This window comes from Bactrocera oleae, chromosome 4 (genome assembly GCF_042242935.1).
Source record: "Bactrocera oleae isolate idBacOlea1 chromosome 4, idBacOlea1, whole genome shotgun sequence".
Lineage (NCBI taxonomy): Eukaryota > Metazoa > Arthropoda > Insecta > Diptera > Tephritidae > Bactrocera > Bactrocera oleae.
The window spans coordinates 69,610,274-69,631,753 of NC_091538.1; the positions used below are offsets into that span (position 1 = coordinate 69,610,274).

Here is a 21,480-nt window from a genome sequence, read left to right on the forward strand (position 1 = left end):
AGTTTGTGTGGAAACGTAGCGTTATGTTTATGAATAATTTTGCAACATTATGTTTTTGACAGTGAACTGTCAAATTTCAGTTATGTGGAAATGAAATAATTTAGCGGATTTTCTACTGTTGTCTGCCTGGTCGGAATTACGAAGTCGTATACAAATACTTTATATTAACATTTTCCATCCGGATAATTTTTATTATACTAGAATTCAGTTAATAATTGTGTATTTTTTGATCAGGTGGTTCTATATTCAGACTGCACAATGTAGTTTTAAATGGTGCTACAAATCGTTAATCACCAAAAGATAGCTGATATCAAGTGCTGGGTGTAGTTTACGGAACGGACTGAGAAACGGACAAATTTTGCACTACATTATTTTTAATTTATCTTAAATGGAAAATTAGGCCTCAGTGTTTGTTAAATATACCACAAAAATGGCATATATTAACGTTGTAGAATGGACGACAGACCAGGTGACCGACTGGCTGAAGGGTAAGGCTATAAATATATATGGTAAACAAAAGTATTGGTACATTAGTGTTCAATATATTTGTAGCAAGAAATGCCACTCCCGATTCGTACATATACAATATCAATTGAAATTATTTAATTAACTTTGTAGGTTTAGATGAGTCAATGGAGCACTACATTAGATCTTTTACAAATAATGAAGTAGGTGGTCGTCAACTACTAAATATACGTCCATACGAATTGGAGCAACTAGGAATGTACTCTATAGGTCATCAGGAAATTGTTTTGGAAGCTGTTGAAAATTTGCGTAATTTCGTAAGTTTGCACATTTATTTTTATAGTCATAATAATCGGATTCACTGTGTTATTTTTAGTATTACAATTTAGATAAAGAAAATCTTCAATTTATGGCATTGCATGTTGCTACAGCTGCACACAGCTTGCATCGACAATTGGTTACACATAGTGATTCATCCAAAATTGAAACACAAATTTTGAGTGACATTACGCGGACTATTGGTACTATAAAACCTCTGATAGGTTGGTTGGAACGCGCACCCTTTCAAGGCCAGGTTCAATTTACAGAAATTTGTAAAAATTTACTACGTCTTGGGCTTGAAATGGCTACCATGGCGCAGAGAGATCGTTTCGTGGAACGTCCTGTAGATCAAATACGTGGGACAGCGGAGAAGCTTGAACGACTTGCCAATTATATTATACAAGATATATCAGATCCTATGCTTTTGCAACCAGCATCACTAAATCTCGTTACGGTAAAGAAGCGAGAGATGGATCCTGGCTTTGAGATTGAATCCAATTATCATGGTGTTCATCGGATTACCGAAATTAAGTATAATTCACCAGCCCATACTTCTGGAAAAATAGAATACGGTGACGAAATTGTGCAGATTAACTATCAGACAGTAGTAGGGTGGCAGGGTAAAACTGTTTGGCACCAGTTGCATGTATCACCAACTGATGTGCTATTAACATTAAAAAAGCGCCCAAAACATACAAAAATCTATGGTCAAATTTATATGCAACCGTATCGTTTGCCGAGTAAAAAACGCACTGTTGGATCGCGTTGGGGTGAAAACTTACCTCCCGCAAGAACTGGTTTTCTAACTGTGCCTACCAATCAAGCTGCGTTTGAGCTTTTGTCGCTGAAGTCTGAAGAAAAAGCAGCCACGACTGCTTCAGACACAGAATCCAATTGTAGTGACACATCTTCACCTACAGAAACCAAACCGTCAGAGAAACGTAGTCGTCTGTATTACGAAAAACCCCGTACAGTATTACAACGTCGACATACAATCAGTGGTGATCTGAAATGCAGTAATGATGCGTTTCAGCATCACAAACCAAATGCCGGAATTGTATGCGATCCGTCGTCACCAAGTTTACGAGATAAATGCAAGTCATTTGGTTTCGGTTTGGAGTTAACTTCACGACCGAAAACCTGCATAGGTATGGGTGGCAAAAATGACGAAATACAAGATGTATTCAGCAAATCCAAAACTAATGCCGATGGCACAGAAAATGGTGAAAATTCTATGGAGCGCTCAAAGCCAGGAGTGAGCAAAGTTGTGCGCTTCGATGCTAATATGAAATATGAAGACTATCCGGTGGATCAAAAATATACTTGCAATGTTGAAAATACTATATTAGAAACATTTGAGCCAATACTCTTTGCGGATGAAGAGGATGAAGATGTGTTGGATATGCAACGTAATGCTGTGCGCGAAGTCAAAGCATCAGATTTGCCTACGTCAACGCCAACAACGACACCAACCACACCCAAACCCCCGGCTCCATTGCCCGACGCAGCTGCTGCAAGTCAAGTTGTGGAAGCAATAAACGTATCTATCGTAGCTCGCCGAGGTCGTCTAGATAAAAGCCATAGTACTCCGGCCTACGACAACACAGGTGTAGAATGTGAAACACCTCCCGCTATTGAGCCACGAAAAGAGTTTCTACAACAAACTCCTCCTGTGCCACCACCCCGTCCACGTAAACAAAAAGATATGTCGCCGCAACCAGTACCACCACCCCCTCCAAAACCCCTCAGTCTGATGGGTACGGCATTGCAATCTCCTGCAAACATTAAAAAACATAATGTATCCTCTGTAAATACAGAAGGATCTATCAATACTCCACTGCAATTACCCTTACCTGCAATGCCGTCAATGGTGATTTCGCCGACAAATACGACCAACACCAATATTAATGTGCCGAATACTCCTGGGCAAGTCAACGAATTGCATACTCCAACAAAAAGTCGCACATTGTCGCTGAAGAAAAAACATAGTTTAGTAAATAAAAGACGTAATGTTAACCTGAAAGTACTTGGCACAGGTGATATACAAGGTCATTTGTACAGACGTACGAAAGATAGGCGAGGCGTAACATTTTGGGCTCGGCTATATTTTGTTATGCTGAATACTATCCTTTACGGCTTTCGATCGAAGGAAGCAACGAAAGCTAGTTGTGTCATATTTCTACCTGGATTTACAGTATCATTAGCTAAGGTAAATTTATATTCAATAACATCATTGATTATAAATGTCTTAGTATGCGTTTTTATATCCACAGGAAGTGCATTCGAAACCGCACGCCTTCAAAGTATATCACGCAGCGAAAACATTCTATTTCGCGGTGGAGTCGCAAGATGCGCTGAATCAGTGGGTGGAATTACTTAAACAAGCCACATTGCACACACAACCGCCAAATTCGCACAACATGCGGCAACTCTCATCGGGCAGCACAGCAGAAGACATCAGCACGAAAGATTTGTTCTCTGAAACCGATAGTTCTGGCGAAGAAACGGAATCCCTAGTATCTAGCAATTTATGCACACCCTCACCGCAATCATCAGGGAAAGATATCATTGCTAATTTAGCAGCCGCGACATCCACACCCAACACTTCGCAGCCAAAACAGGAACGTCGTTATTTGGGTTCATTGCGTAAGCTAACAAAGGGCACATTACCATTTAAAAGCAGCATATCGTCAAGTGAGAAGAAACATTCGAGTGACATTCCAGTGCCCACAGATCAGTATCGTAGTTATCGAAAAGTTCCCGGCGGCAGTTTTGGCCTGCAAATTGGCACCAATACTCCAGGCTATCATCACGATCTATCATTTCAACTACAGCCAAGTAATAATTCTGTTACATATGGCGTGAATACTTCACAGCCACAATTGGTACCGTTAACGGCAGCACCGCCCCCACCACTACCAACTCACGAAGATTCAGGGCGTAAATTTTCGATATCCTCAAGTCACGTCTCAATCGTAAGCAACGGCACAGATTTTTCACTCAACTCTTCGATGTTGTCTACATCCTGCTTAGGACCGCCGTCCTCACCAGCGCCGGTGCCAGAGCGCAATGCCTCCTATTCCGCGCACCATCAATCACCTGGTGCGCTCAGTAATTCCACATCAACTTCAAGCATATCATCGAGATCAATGCGTAAAATACCATACAACTTTATACATGCGTCCAATCCAAATTTGGTTGAATTCGATTTTCAAACTTCAAAAACACTTGACTATTCGTTGCCAAAAATAAACTCGGCCAATTCGTGGGATGCACATCATAACATACAGACCTTTATCACATTGAAAGATCTAATGCTGCGTAAACAGGAGGAGGAGGCGCAAGAGATGTATAACAATCGTGTGTTGCTGGGTGTCGAAAAGAAAGACATCCAACAGAGTAGAGCTTGTGGCGGTAACGGTGGTGGCGATTGCAATGACAGTTGTGCCGGCAGTATAAGTAGTAAACTGTCCAAAACTCAGAATCGTAGTTTGCCGAAGACGCCTGATTACGAAATTAGTTTCAAACCGACCGATGAAGATATACGTCGCACTCGCACCAAGGAAGGTTTGAAACTGCGTGACTTTGGTTATGAACTAATATCCGGTGATGAACCGATTAGCGGTGGTGGTGTACTCACGGCGTCACGTCAAAATTCCAATATATCTACCGCAAGCGGCAATACCGACCACCACTCAGAGAGTAGCAGCATAATAAGCAGCAAATCCCGTTCATTTGCTCTGCTGCCGCACAAAAGTAAGAAACATTCAAGTAATAGTTGCTCATCAACTTCTTCGATTGCTGAGTTGGGCAGTGCTGGTGAAAAGCGTTCAGGTAGTATTAAAAAGAAGAGTAAAAGCGAACGCATTTTTCAACAATTTCACAAGCATTCGACCAACAATAGTAGTGCCAACTCGGCAATGACCATGACTCTGCCATTAAATAAGCATAAAAGTAGTCAACGCGATGCGGAATTATCCAGCGTAGTCTCCGGTTCTGGCATTAAGAAGAGCCACACCTATAATCATGATTTGAAAGAAAAAGCTGGTGCTAAATATGATGCTCATCGGAAAAATTCCGTACCGATTTTAACAAAGTTAAGTACAACTTTCGGAGTGGGCGGTAACAATAGCGGTTGTAATGCTTCGGGATCTATAAATAGTAGCGTTTTGACGGCTAGCGGTGGTAAGGGTGGCAAAGAAAAGCGCCTGTTAGGCTCACCGTTGCTCCACCGCACCGTCTTTGGCACGCAACATCATCATCGCCATCAACAACAACATAATATGAGCGGCATTTCAATGCCAACCACACCAACATGCGCTGGTCGCGAATATGATCGAGAAATTTTCTCACAGATCATATTTCCAAAAGTGAATACGACCCATCATCATAATCATCAACATCATCAAGCTAATCACTATCAAGGTGATCGCACGGGTGCCAGCAACACACGGCACGTTCATTTGACTACCTCACAAACCAACGAAGTAATTACAGCCCCAGAAGATATCGCGCCGCCACCGCCGCACGAATCCCGTGATGGTAATGGCAATGGTAACAGAAGTCTGAAAGAGTTAAATTCAACTGCTGCGAACGCAGCGACAATCAACTCGCCAGAATATCCGCACATGGAGTGTCCGCCGGTATTCGAACCCGAAATATACTCATTAACCGATCCGCATGCTAGCCAAACCTTGCTATTACGTCGCAAAGACAGCGGTAGCAATGGTGTTGATAAACAGTAATATTAATATCAATCACATATGCTTATATGAATAGGAATATCCTATGTAAAGTAACCCAAGTTGTAACTACACTCTAGTTACGAACGTCAAATAATAGTGTCTTCCCTTAGTTAGTTTTATGTTTTTTGATATTAAGTTCGACCGTCGTGTGTAAATTAATATTTTTGAACGTAGTCTTAGTCAAATAAAATATATATAATATTTTACGTATAACATATACAATATATCGATAAAGTATTCAAATGCTTTTTTAAATTTATTTTATTTTATTTTTATTTTTTTTAAATACAAAGTACCATTAGCAAAACAATTTTAATCTGTATCCATAAACTTTCGCTTTCCAAGCGACTGAACTGTTTCTTACTATTCTACAATGCGTTTATCTCACGCTCTACTTCTTCTTTGGAGAACATACGGAAATCTTCGTTTGGCCTCATTACCAATACTTCAACATTCTTTGATTCCAGCTTTTCTTCCATTACTTGCTTGAGTATAGACATGGCCAATTTCGTCGCCTCTTGCAAGCTCATATCTTTGTGATATTCATCTTTCAACGTTTGTTGAGCGCCCTCACTACCAGAGCCGATGGCTTTGGCACCATAACGCACGTATGTCCCCGAAGGATCCATATGCCAAAGCTGTGGTACGCCTTCATTAATTCCAGCAAACAACATCGCAACACCAAATGGTCGACTCATTGCCGATCCTCCATCACTACTATCCCCAAACTGAATAGCCATTGCAGAAACTGCTTGCGCGCAGGACTCAATTGGCATGGGTTCATTGTAGATAAACCAATAATTTTGGCATTCAACACGCGCACGATCAATTAATGTACGCGCGTCAGCTGTAAGTCCGGATGTAACACATCCAATGTGTCGGTCTACTTGAACAATTTTTTCCACGCTACTAGACACCATCAATTCAGATGTGCTTCGTTTCTCTGCGGCGAGTACCACACCTAATTCAAAGAAAATACAATCAATTTTTAATTGATCAATTTATCATTTAAATTTACTTACCACTGCTGGTGCAGATACCAATGGCAGTAGATCCCAATTTAATAGCTTCTATAGCATATTCTACTTGGAATAGACGCCCCTCTGGTGAAAAGGTGTTTACACCACGATCATATTCAGCGCGTGTTAAAAACATCTGTAAAATATTAAACAATCAATCATTTATTTTGGATATGTTAAATCTTGTTGTGTATTGTCTTACATCTAAGTTGAAATTTGTAAATCCAGAGAAACTGAATTAATAATAATCGAATAAGCGGCTATGAAAATGACCAAACACTTTTGCCGTCTACAATGCTGTCACTAGAAATGTCAAAATTCAGTGCTACCAACAGTTGTATACAATAGTCAACGTTTTGGTATAATAAGTGTATTCACAATACAAATGTTACGACCGATTGGAATGATGTTATGTATTAATAGAATTGAACAAAAAATTATATCTTGAATTAAAGAAATATTTGCTCTGTTTAATATAAAATCAACATTCGACAGCTTTTATACTGTATTATTGGAGCTTCTTCATCAAAAATATAAATGTCTAATTATGTACATATTGGATATAGAACTAATTTTTTCAACGCCGAACAAATTGTGTGAATAGCGCAACACTCTATTCTTTTTTGGCGGCGAACTTAATAATTTTATCAGCGAACCCGTTTGTTGTGGATAATTTGTCATTTGACGCATGTCAGCTGACCATTTGCGAACTCTACATATGCAAACGTAATTTATTGATCAAAAAGTGAAAAAATGGCTTTGCATTCGGCTAGAGGAAAACTTATATCCGTGATTGGTGATGAAGTAAGTAATAACAATCATTTTGCAATATATATAGTCTTAACTACCCATATTTCATTGTAGGACACTTGTGTAGGTTTTCTTCTGGGTGGAGTTGGTGAAATCAACAAGAACCGTCACCCAAATTTCATGGTCGTCGACAAGAGTAAGCTAAAAGTTTTAAACCATTTTCCATACACTAATATGTAATTTAATGATGACTTAAACAGATACACCAGTGAGTGAAGTCGAAGATTGTTTTAGACGTTTCCTAAAGCGCGATGATATCGATATTATTTTGATTAACCAAAATTGCGCTGAACTCATACGTCACGTGATTGATGCACACACATCACCAGTACCCGCTGTGCTGGAAATCCCTTCAAAGGATCATCCATACGATGCTAGTAAAGATTCCATTCTTAGACGTGCAAGAGTGAGTTTCATTTCAAGCAGTAGTTCAGTACTACATTATTAATGTATTTTTCTTTTCTAGGGCATGTTCAATCCTGAAGATTTGTCTTAAATTTAAATAATAGAAACAAATGAAAAACATTTAAAAAAAAGCAAACTTTTCATTCACAACCCCAGTATTCCAAACTACTTTGTTCTTTTGATTGTAAATAAATGCAATAAAACATGTTAGTCGACTAATTGGTTCTAAGTTTATTTTGGTGTTAATCTATATTACTTGGAAAAGTTAATTTTATAAAAATTGTGCGTAGTGTTGGTATATTTCATAGAATTGATTATGTCAACAGCTAGCACTCGTTTCCCGACCTGACCTTACTCCAGAAAACCACCAATATGGTTCCCGGAAATTACAAAGTATCCCTTAAGCACTAATCGTCATGAGCGCCAGTGAAGGAGAGAGATTGAAGGCAATTCCTCTCGGGCCCGGACTTTGTCAATGATTTACAGATTTTTTGCTCAAACAATTCACTATAATCATCCTCGGACACCGGCTTTCTCTAAGGCACTGCCTCCACGACTGAAGAGAAAGAGCACGGAATATCTTTCCGAAATGAAAATTCACAATTTAACTGATTTAAAAAATGATTTCACTAGACGGTGTCGTCTAACAAAAGCGGTATAACCTCAATATTTCGAAACTAAACTCCCCCAGAGGGAGTTTTAAATTGAATGAAAGAGGCTAGCTGTCAACCCTGGTAGTAAAGACAACGAAATGTTGTTGGCAATCTGTCGGCAGGTCATGAGTTTTAATTAGCGCAATTATGCCCTGGAGTTCCTTAATGATCCTAACCACCTCTTTGCTGGCCGGGATTTTATTCAGTTAGTTAGCAAATTGTTAACTTTGTTGTTTGTCCAAATTTATGACAGCTCTGAATTTAGAAAAAATCGAATATTTAACGTAATCTTTGAGTTGCTGAAAACTTCATAAAAAAACTGTAATTTAAAAGTGAGTTTTATTTTTTTTTTTTTTTAATTAATAATTAATAATAATTATTAAATATTAATAATAATTATTTAAGATATTCTAATTTTTATTCTATTTTTTACTAATTTAGTATTTATTACTTATGAGATATTATAGAATTACTGAAAATTAATCATTATCTATGAAGAAAATCTTAAAAAGCCGAAACTATAAAATTATAATGGAAACTGATAGATCATCGACATAGTGCTTACATGAAGTTATCCTTTCTTTGTACGTACATTCTTAATGCTTCATTGCTTTGTTTAAGAATCGCAACGTTTATATTTACGGTTCCTATAAACGTTCTAGTTGGCAAGAAAAGCTTTTAAGACTTCTCGTTTGGAACGCAATTATAAATCTTTAGAATTTTATTACTTTTCGTACTTGGCCCGTACCCAACCTTCAGAGCAACAGCATCTATAAAAAATCCCTAATGATAAGCGTTAAATAATGACGGTACTTTTAAAGACTTCGACTTGAAACAATATAACTAAATGATTAATTATAGTTTATTTGTCACTATTATAGTCAAGGTTGACTCGAATTTGTAATCGGAGGCTGATTTCAAAAAGCAAAACGTATTCGATTTGCTTACTATAGGATTGTCAAAACGTTGGACAACAAAGGTTTGCATACATTTGGTTAATACATAATAGATAATATTTATTTAAATATGAATGGCCGCAAATAAATAGGCTAACAGAAAAAACTAATTTTCATATGAAGGTCGTTGACCAAAATAAACTGCAGAGAAAGATATTTATATACGTGTATACGATTAGACCATGTATCGAATATTGTAACATTATACTCGTATAGCTATACATATGTAAGTATGTAAGCATATATTTTAATACTACTAAAACCTGCATTGGGGAACAGAAATATGATTGTAAGTATGTGCATAATAAGTCTTAAGTGTGTAGTGAATGCAGAAGTATCTTAAAGTAGGTTAGTGTGGCAAGGCGTTGTTTTTGTGTTATTTTGTTGTTATTCAATTTAGTACCTTCAGAGAGCTATTATTATAATATTTATGTATTGATATTTTTAAAGCATCTGTGAACATATGATAATGTCCTTTAATTAGCCAGCAAGGCTAAAAAACAATAAAAGTGATTACAATAAAATTTAAAAATTAAAATGAAACATATGTACACATGCATATCCAATATCTTATTTGAACCTACATTCAATTAATATTTTCTTTGGACTTTATACTTAAACACATATATAAATATATACATACACATTTTTCTAGCAATTCATTTATATATTTATATACGTATATTATTTATTACCTCTAATTATATCACCTCTCTTTTCGAAAGGAATGTTAATAGCCTTCGTTTCGTGTTAGAAATATAATTACTAGTAAGGCATTGAATACAAAAATATGTTTATTACTAAATGCACTAGAATACATAATAAGTATTGCTTAATCAATACCAATCATTTCATGATTTCAAAATTTGTAAAATATTTTTTTATAAATAATTGATATTTTATATTGTTAAGTAATTAGTAAGGGATTGATTTGAGCTGTCAGCTTGAAGGGTTAAATATACAATTCTTATTGGAAATCGGTCAAGAAAATCTTTTAAAAGATGTAACATCGAAATTTTCACCATAGTTTTTTTTATATATCCTCTGATCAAAATTGTTTCGGACTCACAAAAAAACTACATTTTCACGTATTTTAATTGAACTATTTATTATCGCCTTCAAAATAGGTTCCTTAGCCAATACAACATGTGAACGCTTAATCCAATTTGCTATACTCTTGTTATGTGCCTCGGTTGAGATGACCTTCAGTACCCTCCGCGAATTTTGGTTTTTTCGGTTTTGGCTTATTTTTGAAGCGCCTTCGGACAGTTTCGTCGTCCCACGTCTCGTCACCAGTAATGAAAGCTTTAATGAATGTGAGATTCTCAGTCTTCTAGTTACGACTCTAGCATTGGCTAACTTATTACCCAAAACATGAATCAAAATGTTTTGAGTCGTTAAATAAGTGGTCTTCTATCTCTTTGATCATAACACGATGATTTTAAAGCAATGTTTCCTTGACTTTTTCGATCTTGTCGTCATTGACAGAGGTGGATGAACGACTTACATCAGGCAGTTTTCAACTGCTCACTATCTTAACTGAATGCCTTGTGCCACTCCACAACACTTCTGCAACATTTGACATATTGTGAAACACACATTAATTGACATATGGAGTTCAAACTTCACACAATCATAAAAAAGGTTGTACAAATCTAAAAAAAATCTTTCTAGCGATTCGGTTTGCGTGCGCAGTCTAAAATGGTGTATTTTGAATTTGAATTTCAGTTTTGAATAACTGGTTAATCGGCAAGTTTCAGATCGCTCGCAGATTTATTTGCTTGAGGGGTTTTCCACAGTCCGAAGTATAAATGATCGCACGTATCGGTATTAATCGGTATTACTAGCCGATTGTATGAAATGATAATGACAAATACGGTTTTTTGGCAGAATGGTTATTAAAATTTTGTTAAATAATTTCTCAAAATTTTATGAACATTATTAACAAAGTAATTTTAATTTTTTTTCGAAACCTTTAACAATGTATTCGCTATGATCTCATGACAATCTGGTTCATTATTATTGTTGATATCATTGATTCTCTAAAACTCACCAAAGCCTAATTGTAATTGTAAATATTAAAAAAGTAAAACAAAAAATATATGTGTATAATTTTTTACTATTTTAACGCACAAATTTAATAACACCACATTTAAAACAAAAACGGTAATCAATTGGTTAAAAAGTTTCCGCATTCGATCCTGTCATACATACATACATATTATATGTATGTAGGTACATAAGTAAATAGTTTTCTATACAACAAAACAAAATATTTATGCACAAGAAAATACTAAGAGATACCAGATAAAACGTAAATAGTCATAAAAATGTTACATTAAATGTTGTTGTACGTGTATATATGTTTTGTTTTTTCTCAGACGTCAAATAGTTTATACTAAGTAAACTTTACTTCAATGCCTTTTCTCTACACTTGAAAGTGAAAACAAATGCACTGAGTCAAACGCCTTTTCTCCATTAACATAAATATACATACGAGTATGTATATATGTATATACATAGGTTGGGTATATGTACATATGTATGTGCGAGTATCATATCTATGCTTCAGTTTGCGAAATAGTGGCGAAAACCGAATAAACGCAGTAATAAAAGAAATAAAACGAAGAATTGCAGGAAGGCCGAAGCGCATTCACTTGGCACTATCAGGTTTTCAATAACAACCGTTAGATGATTTGCTGAAGATCAATAACCACTGCACTCGCCTGAACAGCTGCCTGGATGGTTGCAATTAGCCATGCGCTTTCTTCCGTAATTGAAAGCGGGCCCAAGACCTACAACCAGACGAAAGTGAAAATAAAATGGTATTTTGAGATTTTATGGTTAACGATGCAGTTAACGAAGGCTGTTCAAGTTCATTTACTCATTTACATAACTCGCGTGTGGTGTCAAATTTCCAAACAACCAAAACGGAAGCAGCCTGTTGCAAGTAAATTGTATTTTATATATTACATATATATTTGAATATATGCATTTGCATATAAGTATGAATGTATGTGCATATGCCTACGTGTGTTTATGCTGCGTACAGCTTCATTGTTCGATGTCAATGTCTGTCTGCAGCGCTTACATTCATCTCCGTGTGCCACTAAAAGACCAAACTAACTAACTGAATGCAAATAAAATTGACGCTAAAATTATAAAGATATGTTATTCATATACACATACATATATATATATATACAAACACATGTACGCCGAGTGCCAGCGATTTCGTAAGACCTACACGGGCAGTGTGCTCATTTAAATTCGATCTCAATGCATGCATGTGTATAGGTGTGTGTGTGTACAAGTATATAAGTTGAAGATCGGCGCTTGCAACAAACTGGCGCTGTAAGTTCGTCGTCAATGTACCGTTATAGCCGTGCCGTTGTATCATTTCCTTTTCGCAAGTCGATGTTGGCATGAATGCACGTTTGAGTGCGGAAAACAGGTCGTTGATATAACCAACCGAGCGTTGAATGCTTTCCACTTGTGGCAACACTCTAACGTGCCGCGCGTTTTTGGGAAACTTGCTCGAAATGTTTAACAGTATACTTTGCGTATCGTGTTCATCGTAATGCCTTCTGCTTACCAGGTACCCTACTTGAAACTGGCTTAATTAGAGGGGGGTAATTTTTTAATCTATAAAGATTCAAAGTAGGACAAAATTTGGTTTTTAGGCAGTAAAATATTTACCCGATAGACTATACTGATGCTAATCCATTGTACTTATATTATATGATCTCAGTGTGACGATGACCAAATGTGCTTAGCCGTGTTGCTTCTCCGACAAATAAAGGCTCCTAAAGACCGGCTCCGAAATGCTAATGTTTTTGATTAGACGATTTTTCACTAAACACTTTCTGAACAGCTTGTACTTTTAAAATTTCTTGGCAAGTTTTCTTAATCCAGACTTGGTACTTCCCTCCAAGGAATAAGCATTGAAACTTGTTCTATACTTTTAGAGTTTATTTTGGCCGGGAAAAGTCGTCTTTTAGAAAAATGTTTAAAGGTATTTTTATATGAGTTAAGTGGTGAAAACCTTTCTACTATGGTGTTAAATTTTAGGTATTTTAAAGCAACATATTATAAAGGCAATTGTAAATGGTTATCTAAACCTATTAGTGTAAACATTATTCTAATTTACTAAATTAAGGCCCTTCACACTCCCTATATATGAGGCTCAGTCATTTAAAGTTTGTGATAAAACATATAATTTGACAAAACATAAAAAAATTTTCAAAAAATAAAAATGTCACTGTCAAACTTTCATAGTAACTGTAAACAAACCCTACGCCTCTCATCGTTCATGTCGTTCATGTCGTCACGTACCATTGTATTTTGCTGTCAAAGCAGTGCAAAAAAAAGTAATCAGTTGAATATATAGTAGTTTTCATTTCTAACGTTCTTGAATATATAGTGTTTGACATTGGAAGCTCCTGGTGACATTTTACATTGTTTCGACATTAGACATTCTGGTTAATTGTTTAGAGAAAAAACTTCTTGTCACTCTATTAGGAGAATCCAACATTTTTGTTTGTTGAGAACCCATCTTTTAGTATACATCACATATTAATTATTTAGTTAACGAAATATAGTCACCACTTGTAACATCTTGGACCTGAATCAGTCCTGATAATTCCACAAAGGCTTATGAGTAAATCAGTGCGACAGAGTGCTTATTAGGAGTTCTAATTGCAAAAGAGGGGGCAAAAAAGGGTCATGGAAATTACTGAAATTTTTATGCAACACTTTAAGTTCATGCCGAAAAAGGCGATTGTGGAATAACACAGATAAAACCTTTCGCTGGCGGACAACACTGTAGGTATTTATAAATATTTTTAAAAACTAATGCTAATTACTTATTACTACAGTTAAAGTTTCTTTTGTTTCTGTAGTCTTGCCGCTTATACTTTGGCTAAAGCCACAACACTTAGTATTGCTACAATATTTGTAAGTTGCTACCGTTTCTACGTTTCAACGCCAATGGCTTTTTTATTGTGGCGGCGCTTATTATCGGGCATTGTTGTTGTTGTAATGCGGTGCTCTCGGCTGGTATTACCAATGTATTGCCGCATTGTAAGCAGCGCATGTCAGGCACAACGATTGCTACAATGGCAATGCGCGCGCAGCTTTTTCACATGTATATAAAGTAGGCGTCCGCAGCTGAACAAGTCAGTCCCAACTTGGATCTCGTTATAGGCTAAACAAACTTTTTGTGTTAATTCTCCTCTATTGGACCGTTCAAACCGACAGCTCGACAATGCGCTTGGTAATTAAGAAACTTAAAAAAATAATAATAGTAATAATAACATAGTACATCAGTAGTAATCCAAATGGATGTGTGAACTTAGCTAAAACTTAATATTTCTTTCATTTTATTCCACTTACAGTTTGTACTACCTTGTCTCGCCTTGTGCGTGGCAATTGCCAATTGTGCGCCGGCAGCCGAAAAAGCGGCTGATGTTGCAGCAGCAGAACCTGCGAAGGACGCAGTCGAAGCAAAGGATGATAGTAAAACCGTCGAAAAACGTGGTCTTCATCTAGGCGACTATGGACATCATCATCACGAACACATAAAGACCATCACCATTGAGAAGAAAGTTCCAGTGCCTTATACAGTTACCAAGCACGTTCCATATACTGTGGAAAAGAAGGTACCGTATGAGGTGAAAGTGCATGTACCCGAACCATACTATGTCGAGAAAAAGGTACCCGTACATGTTAAGGAATACGTCAAAGTACCAGTACATGTACCAAAACCATATATTGTGGAAAAGAAAGTACCATATGAAGTTAAAGTGCCAGTTGACAAGCCCTACGAAGTCAAAGTGCCCGTGCCACAACCCTACGAAGTCATCAAGAAGATCCCCTATGAAGTGAAGGTACCCGTACCACAACCCTACGAAGTCATCAAGAAGATTCCTTATGAAGTGAAAGTTGAGGTACCAGTGCCCAAGCCATATGAGGTGATCAAGAAAGTGCCCTATGAGGTTAAAGTGCCCGTAGAGAAACCATACCCCGTCGAAGTAGAGAAACCATACCCAGTCGAAGTTGAAAAACCATATCCAGTCGTCGTGGAAAAGAAGGTACCTTATGAAGTTAAAGTGCCAGTTGACAAACCATACAAAGTCGAAGTTGAGAAACCTTATCCAGTACATGTAAAGGTGCCCGTGCCACAGCCTTACACTGTGGAGAAGAAGGTACCTTACACCGTTGAGAAACCAGTACCATATGAAGTTAAAGTGCCCATTGAGAAACCATATCCAGTTTACTCAGAAGTCAAGGTGCCAGTGCACAAAGAGATTCCCATCCCAGAAAAGTACCACGTTGAAGTGCCAATCTTCCACAAGGAAGAACATCATGACTATCATCATGGCTATCACCACGATTAAATCATGATTTGATATTTATATGATTCTTTTAGCGTGTTCACAAACTGTTGATGAAGAAGGCTGAGTAGTTCTAGAATGACATTGTATGAAATCAAGGCGAACTAGATGAAGACCACGGACAAACAAAATGTTAATTGCAACCAATTGAAATAAAATGAAATCGACGAAATTTAAGAATTGCCACCACAGATCGCGAATACAAGTAAAAACAAGTAGAAATAACCGAACCGAAGAAAAGGATGAAGATTAGTAGAAGGAAACCAGAAAACCATACAAGCAACCAATAAGTTAAAATCACTCCCAATGAGTCCATCCGAAGGTAAACAGAAAAGTACGCACGCATTAATGTTGAGCTGAACGGGAGTAACGCCAAAACAACAACAACAATACTGAAGAGGATGTTAATAAAAAAAGCATTAGCACAATAACGAGAACAAGGAGGACCGATGGCCAGTTGGACGAAAAGAGGTAGAGAAGGAGAGAAAGGACGTTGTAATTGATGTAGAAGAAATGGAAGGGGGGTTCAATGGGGCAGGCGAGACTGCGGCAATTAGCTAACAGTTATGTTTGCTCCGTTATTTTCCATTGTATTATAAGCCAAATGTGTTATATATTTTTTATACAACTTGAAAACTGCCCTAGGCTTAATATTATTTTATTTAATAATAAGTTAAAGAAACACTCAAATTGTTTAAATATTTTTCATTGCAATAATGAGCTAGACAAAGATGGTAAGTAATACTTTTTTTTTGAGATTTGCCACAAATTATGACTTGGAAATATTTTTAATTATTTTCACTTAAAATTTAAAATATTTCTTTATTTAAAGTTTCAACATTTTTAAGTAACTCTTACCTAACTTAGATAAATACTCGAATGTTATTTTTTTCGGTCTATTTATTTCATAATTATGAATTTATGCAAATAATTAATATTGCTAAAATTTTGTATAGCAAGGCCTTCTTCGTATTGGGTATAATTTTTTACATCATTTCATATTTTTTATTGGTCCAATTAAAAGGGTCCACTCATCTAAGACAACGCATACTCCAATTTTGGCACATCATTGAGCAATTTAATTACACTAACATAACACCAACGACAACATTGCTATTCGTTACGCTCTGTGCACAGCGAAACATAGTGAAAGTGAAAATGCGGACGCAAGTACATACCATACACACACACACACATCTATGCACAGGCAGCTCAAGGCAAGAAAAGCAACATAGCCCAATCAATAGAAACCAATACATGCAATACACACACATACTTATGCATTTGCGATGCACCTGCCGAACACTTTGGCAAACCTGTTGCATTTGAGACCAAAAGTTTTGGTAAGCGTTGTATGCATTTTTCCTTTTCTTTGTTCGCGAAACATGCCAAAGTGTTATCCATACTGCATATAATCACACATTACACACATACAAACAAATGTGCATCAATAACTATTGACACATTTAACAGCGCGAACGTGTAGTTGACTCATTGGAGGGGGAAGGGGAAGCAGGCGCGATGTTTGAATTATGTAATGCAGTCAACGTTAGCGTGGTTATTACACAAGCATTTGCAACTAACAATGAAGGTAACACGCTAATATTATGTGTAGATGTGTATGTATATAAATAAATATACATACATATGTACGTACGTATGTATTACGTACAGACTACGATTTTTAGTGTTTAGAGATTGAAGCATTGTTCGTTTTCACAACATGCAATATTTTTTTATTAATTTGGATTTATTTCAGGTTTCAGTAAAACATCCAAAATTAATAAGGGCTAAGCTTCATTGAGGGGCACAACTTGTGTGACAACCAAAACAGGTAATTTTCCGGTCAGGTCCGCCACTGATGCAGTAACTCCGGCCTTCTCCGGTTCTAAAAAAAAATTCTTACTAAAATATATTGTTCGTACAATGACTTACGGTAAAAAAAAAAACAAATAAGGAAGGGCAAAGTTCGAGTGTAACCGTATATTTTAAACTCGTGCGGAAAAACGTGGACTGCAGCTGCACCAAGAATCTTTGTGAACATTTAGCCTTTGTTTACATTAGGGGTCAATAACCTGTTTGTTTACATTTTATAAGGTGAATGACCCCTTTGTTTACATTTAGTCCACAATATTTGTTTACATTTATCCAAGTCAACAACCTTTGTTAACATTACGGGTCAATAACCCTTTCTTTGCTGGGCTCAATGACCTTGTTATTTTCGTTTTATGAGGTCAATGACCCTTTTGTTTACATTTAGCCAAGTCCTTTGATTACATTAGGAGTTAATAACCCTTTTTTTACATTTATGGGGTCAATGACCCTTTTGTTTACATTTATGGGGTCAATTACCTTATTGTTAACATTTTATGAGGTCAATGACCCTTTTGTTTACATTCTTTTTTGGTTATTTCCTTGCGTTTGCTGACCATACGTTCCATCCTCTCAGACAGGTATGTTCTTATGTCGCCTTGGGCTGTGAGAAATAACCTATACTAGTTTTTCTCTTTTGACCATACCTCTACCGAACTTTTCCTCTTAATACATGTTCTTTAGGGGGAAATCAGTAAACCAAATCATTTTCTACAGAGTCTTATATATAGATATATAGTATAATTCAAAATAAGATCCGGCACGCCACGACTTTTTCCTGTACTCAAAACTCAAGCAAATGCCCTATTGAAAGATATTAAGCGGTAGTGAAGAAGTAATCGTCGGGACTGGCAAATCATATTACAAATATAAACTCGAATTTTGTTGTTTTATTATAAAACAACCGTTAAGTAAACAGAACTATCCCGGAGTCCAAAGTATGCGAGTGCTTACCTGCACTCTTTAAGGTTTATACATATATGGTAGACATGAGTTTGATCACAACTATAATTAGTATATGTATTTATATAACATTATACCCATGTGCAACATTAACCAGAGAGCACAAAAGTTATTTTTTGTGTGTGATTGTAAAGCAATGAATACAATACATTGGTATAAAGTGCAATTGATGTTGGCAATTTTTGCGGAATGATGGCCTAGTTTTTATACTTTTGCGCTGGCGTATAAGCTCAGCAGCACGTACATACATACATACAATTGTATATAAATTTGTATTAAGGTATGTTAGCCTTTTTTTTGTTGTTACTTTAGCTCTGTGGCAACTGATTTCGGATAGTAGTTGGCTGGTATACAATTATTACCTTTACGTATTTGCATTGTACTAAACATGTACACTTACATGTAATAATATTATAGAAAATATGCGTTTCATGCCAATTTAATGAAAAATATCATAACTAGAAATATTTTTTTTTTATAAAGAAACCACTAAACTAATGTATTTAAAGAAATATTCATAGTTATAATCTAGTTCTCAAACTGAAAACTCTAATCTAGGTTTACCATATGTATGTAGGTATATAAAATATAATGTCTAAAGAAGAAATGGACAAAAACAGTTTCAGAAATATACGAGTAAATACTTTTCTAACCGTTGTTAAAAATTATACAGTTTTGAGTTATACTGTTTTTACCAAATGAAAGAAACAAATATCATAACATTTGTGTGTTTTTGCTTTAAGTGAGTGAGTCATGAAAAAAGACGAGTGTAAATAAACTAAACTACACGAGTACTCAAAGAAATTATCGACTTACAGTTATTTCGAAATTTGTAATACAGTAATGCAGCAACATACAACTTTTTTACTGCGACCAGCTTTTATTGGTCGGCTTCTGGCGGTTTCTACTGAGTTCAGTATCAATTACAGACTAGCATTACAGCAGTAATGAAATAAAACTTTTAATTACAATAAACTTGTAAGCGAGCAAATAATTGGAAATGTATTTATGTGATAATACATTTTTCTATTTTCAAGATAGACCTGGTCGTAAGTTACCAAATTGATTTTTAAAATCAACTCCTATCTAAGTGCATTGAGTATGGGACTACGAACCGGTTGTGTCATATACCTCTCAAGACAATTATAACAATTGAATATTTTTATTAGTATTGCGCTTCCGAAATTCCAAAAGTATTTGTGACACCAAAAATATCCTTTAAGATTTTGTCTATTTTCTTCATTTGTTGGATAATTACAAGAATCACGTAAAAATTAGAAAGAGATGGTCTATCTAATATCCAAATAAGGGTTAGATATGGTATTCCTTATTAGTATTGAGCCTTTTAGCATTTGATACTGCACAAAATACGTCCGCCATTCCTAAGTACATGCAATCTGTGAATATCGCTACCCTGCAAGTCATCTATCGGTTAAATCACCAGTTAATTACCCAACAGCGCCACCAGAGATTTCTGATAGAATTTCTATAGTTTCCTCAGAGAACGTATATATATTTTACGTTCTCTGCCGTAACTGCTGGATAGTGTGTGAAAAAGTTAGCGAATATATCTTAGACGCACACCTTTTTAGCAAAATATTTAACGCTAATGAACCCTGTGTTTCGTTTTCTATTGTGACAGCATCAGCCTCTTCTCGGAATTAGATTTTTAACATTGCAATAAACTTTATTACTGGCGGTTCCAGGAAGTTTTGTAAACAATGGCTGATGGTGAGGATATTGAAAGTTCCATGGACAAACAATTCAACGATAATGACGGAGGTAAACCGGATAAAATGTTTACATTGAAGAAATGGAACGCTGTAGCTATGTGGAGCTGGGATGTTGAGTGCGACACTTGCGCTATTTGCAGAGTTCAAGTGATGGGTGAGTGACTGTCTATTCTATTGTTATATGAATGTACGTAACTCCATAAGGGTTCATACTGCTTTTTAATATATTTGCTCGGAACATTTCAAAGAATCGTGTTTAGTGCCTTGCTGTCCAGAAGAGTTCCAACTTTATTATCTACTTGAATATTTGGCAAACAACGTTTTTTTATTTTTATTTTTATACGTTCTCTATACTTGATGCGTTTCTGGAAACCTAATTCCAATTTGTATCAGCTGGGTACCGTATATTTTGAACGTTCTAATAACGGGAAGTAACTGCGGTGAGCATTTTCCAACTAATTCATTTCAATATACATATGTACATATGCATATGTATGTATGTATATACATAACTATTTAATTTGCTCAAGGCTGTAACATAATTTTACTACTTATTTTTTGCAAATTGTCTAGTATTCGATAAGCTAATTAAGCTTTCGACTGGTTTAAAAATACATACATATAAAACGTTACCAATTGAACTGTTTCAGATAAGATTCAGATAAATATCATTTAATAACTGGCAATCCAACAAAGTTAAAATTAGACTTGTTACAAGCGTCGGCTGGGATGGTCTACAGTGCCTTCAACGAATTTTGAGTTTTTCGGTTTCGGCTCATTTTGGGAACGCCATTCATTCCATAACATGAGGCAAATTTTCAACGACTTCACGACCTTGACTGAATGTTTGGTGTCACTCAAATACTTGTGTTCGTGATAAAGTAGACTCCCCAAAACAATTCTGAAACATTTTCAACGATTCTGTAGCCGTTCATTGGATACAAATTTTCAAGCAAACGCATTGTTTAAGTTTTTTCCAAATTCTCCATTTTGTCGTTAACAACTCCACCCAAAATATCGCGGAGCCCTCAATCAGTTCTTGAAGAACTTTTCGCATATTAGTTTTAGTTGTCACAAAAACTAAGTTCGTGCCAAAGAATTTCAATCTTGCTGTAATTTGAAAATACCTCGCCCAAACCCTAA

The 21,480-nt window shown here is 36.1% G+C and overlaps 5 protein-coding genes across 5 annotated transcripts in view; 4 read left to right on the forward strand and 1 right to left on the reverse strand.

The window, feature by feature from the left end:
- The first annotated feature begins 75 nt into the window (after positions 1 to 75).
- Positions 76 to 5,841, forward strand: cnk (connector enhancer of ksr). The gene is made up of 5 exons (XM_036370158.2): positions 76 to 129; positions 235 to 488; positions 619 to 782; positions 842 to 2,995; positions 3,060 to 5,841. Exons 2-5 carry the CDS (start codon positions 431 to 433, stop codon positions 5,529 to 5,531), a joined length of 4,848 nt encoding a protein of 1,615 aa, XP_036226051.2. The 5' UTR covers positions 76 to 129; positions 235 to 430; the 3' UTR covers positions 5,532 to 5,841.
- Positions 5,775 to 6,883, reverse strand: Prosalpha5 (proteasome alpha5 subunit). The gene is made up of 3 exons (XM_014231529.3): positions 6,753 to 6,883; positions 6,554 to 6,686; positions 5,775 to 6,492 (listed from the first exon to the last, which is right to left on the reverse strand). The coding sequence occupies exons 2-3, from the start codon at positions 6,684 to 6,686 to the stop codon at positions 5,900 to 5,902; spliced, it is 726 nt and encodes a 241-aa protein (XP_014087004.1). The 5' UTR covers positions 6,753 to 6,883; the 3' UTR covers positions 5,775 to 5,899.
- Positions 6,884 to 7,196: 313 nt separating this feature from the next.
- On the forward strand, positions 7,197 to 7,984 carry LOC106615350 (V-type proton ATPase subunit Vha14-1). The gene is made up of 4 exons (XM_014231533.3): positions 7,197 to 7,354; positions 7,415 to 7,496; positions 7,561 to 7,766; positions 7,827 to 7,984. Exons 1-4 carry the CDS (start codon positions 7,304 to 7,306, stop codon positions 7,854 to 7,856), a joined length of 369 nt encoding a protein of 122 aa, XP_014087008.1. The 5' UTR covers positions 7,197 to 7,303; the 3' UTR covers positions 7,857 to 7,984.
- A 6,308-nt stretch (positions 7,985 to 14,292) lies between these two features.
- Positions 14,293 to 16,459, forward strand: Vajk4. The gene is made up of 2 exons (XM_036370218.2): positions 14,293 to 14,649; positions 14,771 to 16,459. Exons 1-2 carry the CDS (start codon positions 14,641 to 14,643, stop codon positions 15,770 to 15,772), a joined length of 1,011 nt encoding a protein of 336 aa, XP_036226111.2. The 5' UTR covers positions 14,293 to 14,640; the 3' UTR covers positions 15,773 to 16,459.
- A 3,804-nt stretch (positions 16,460 to 20,263) lies between these two features.
- Positions 20,264 to 21,480, forward strand: part of Roc2 (Regulator of cullins 2) — a 40,594-nt gene continuing 39,377 nt past the window's right edge. The window contains exon 1 of the mRNA XM_014231584.3: positions 20,264 to 20,491. Coding sequence (XP_014087059.1) covers positions 20,326 to 20,491 — 166 coding nt within the window. The 5' untranslated portion in view covers positions 20,264 to 20,325. The remainder of the gene's footprint in view (positions 20,492 to 21,480) is intronic.

What these genes read in the sequence shown, in the direction of transcription:
- cnk (XM_036370158.2), top strand. Translation starts at nt 431, where the DNA reads ATGGCATATATTAACGTTGTAGAATGGACGACAGACCAGGTGACCGAC. An exon ending in GGTGACCGACTGGCTGAAGG is followed by an intron (nt 489 to 618) that starts GTAAGGCTATAA and finishes TTAACTTTGTAG; the next exon opens with GTTTAGATGAGTCAATGGAG. An exon ending in TTGAAAATTTGCGTAATTTC is followed by an intron (nt 783 to 841) that starts GTAAGTTTGCAC and finishes TGTTATTTTTAG; the next exon opens with TATTACAATTTAGATAAAGA.
- Prosalpha5 (XM_014231529.3), bottom strand. Translation starts at nt 6,686, where the DNA reads ATGTTTTTAACACGCGCTGAATATGATCGTGGTGTAAACACCTTTTCA. An exon ending in TGGTATCTGCACCAGCAGTG is followed by an intron (nt 6,493 to 6,553) that starts GTAAGTAAATTT and finishes TCTTTGAATTAG; the next exon opens with GTGTGGTACTCGCCGCAGAG.
- LOC106615350 (XM_014231533.3), top strand. Translation starts at nt 7,304, where the DNA reads ATGGCTTTGCATTCGGCTAGAGGAAAACTTATATCCGTGATTGGTGAT. An exon ending in TTTCATGGTCGTCGACAAGA is followed by an intron (nt 7,497 to 7,560) that starts GTAAGCTAAAAG and finishes TGACTTAAACAG; the next exon opens with ATACACCAGTGAGTGAAGTC. An exon ending in CCATTCTTAGACGTGCAAGA is followed by an intron (nt 7,767 to 7,826) that starts GTGAGTTTCATT and finishes TTTCTTTTCTAG; the next exon opens with GGCATGTTCAATCCTGAAGA.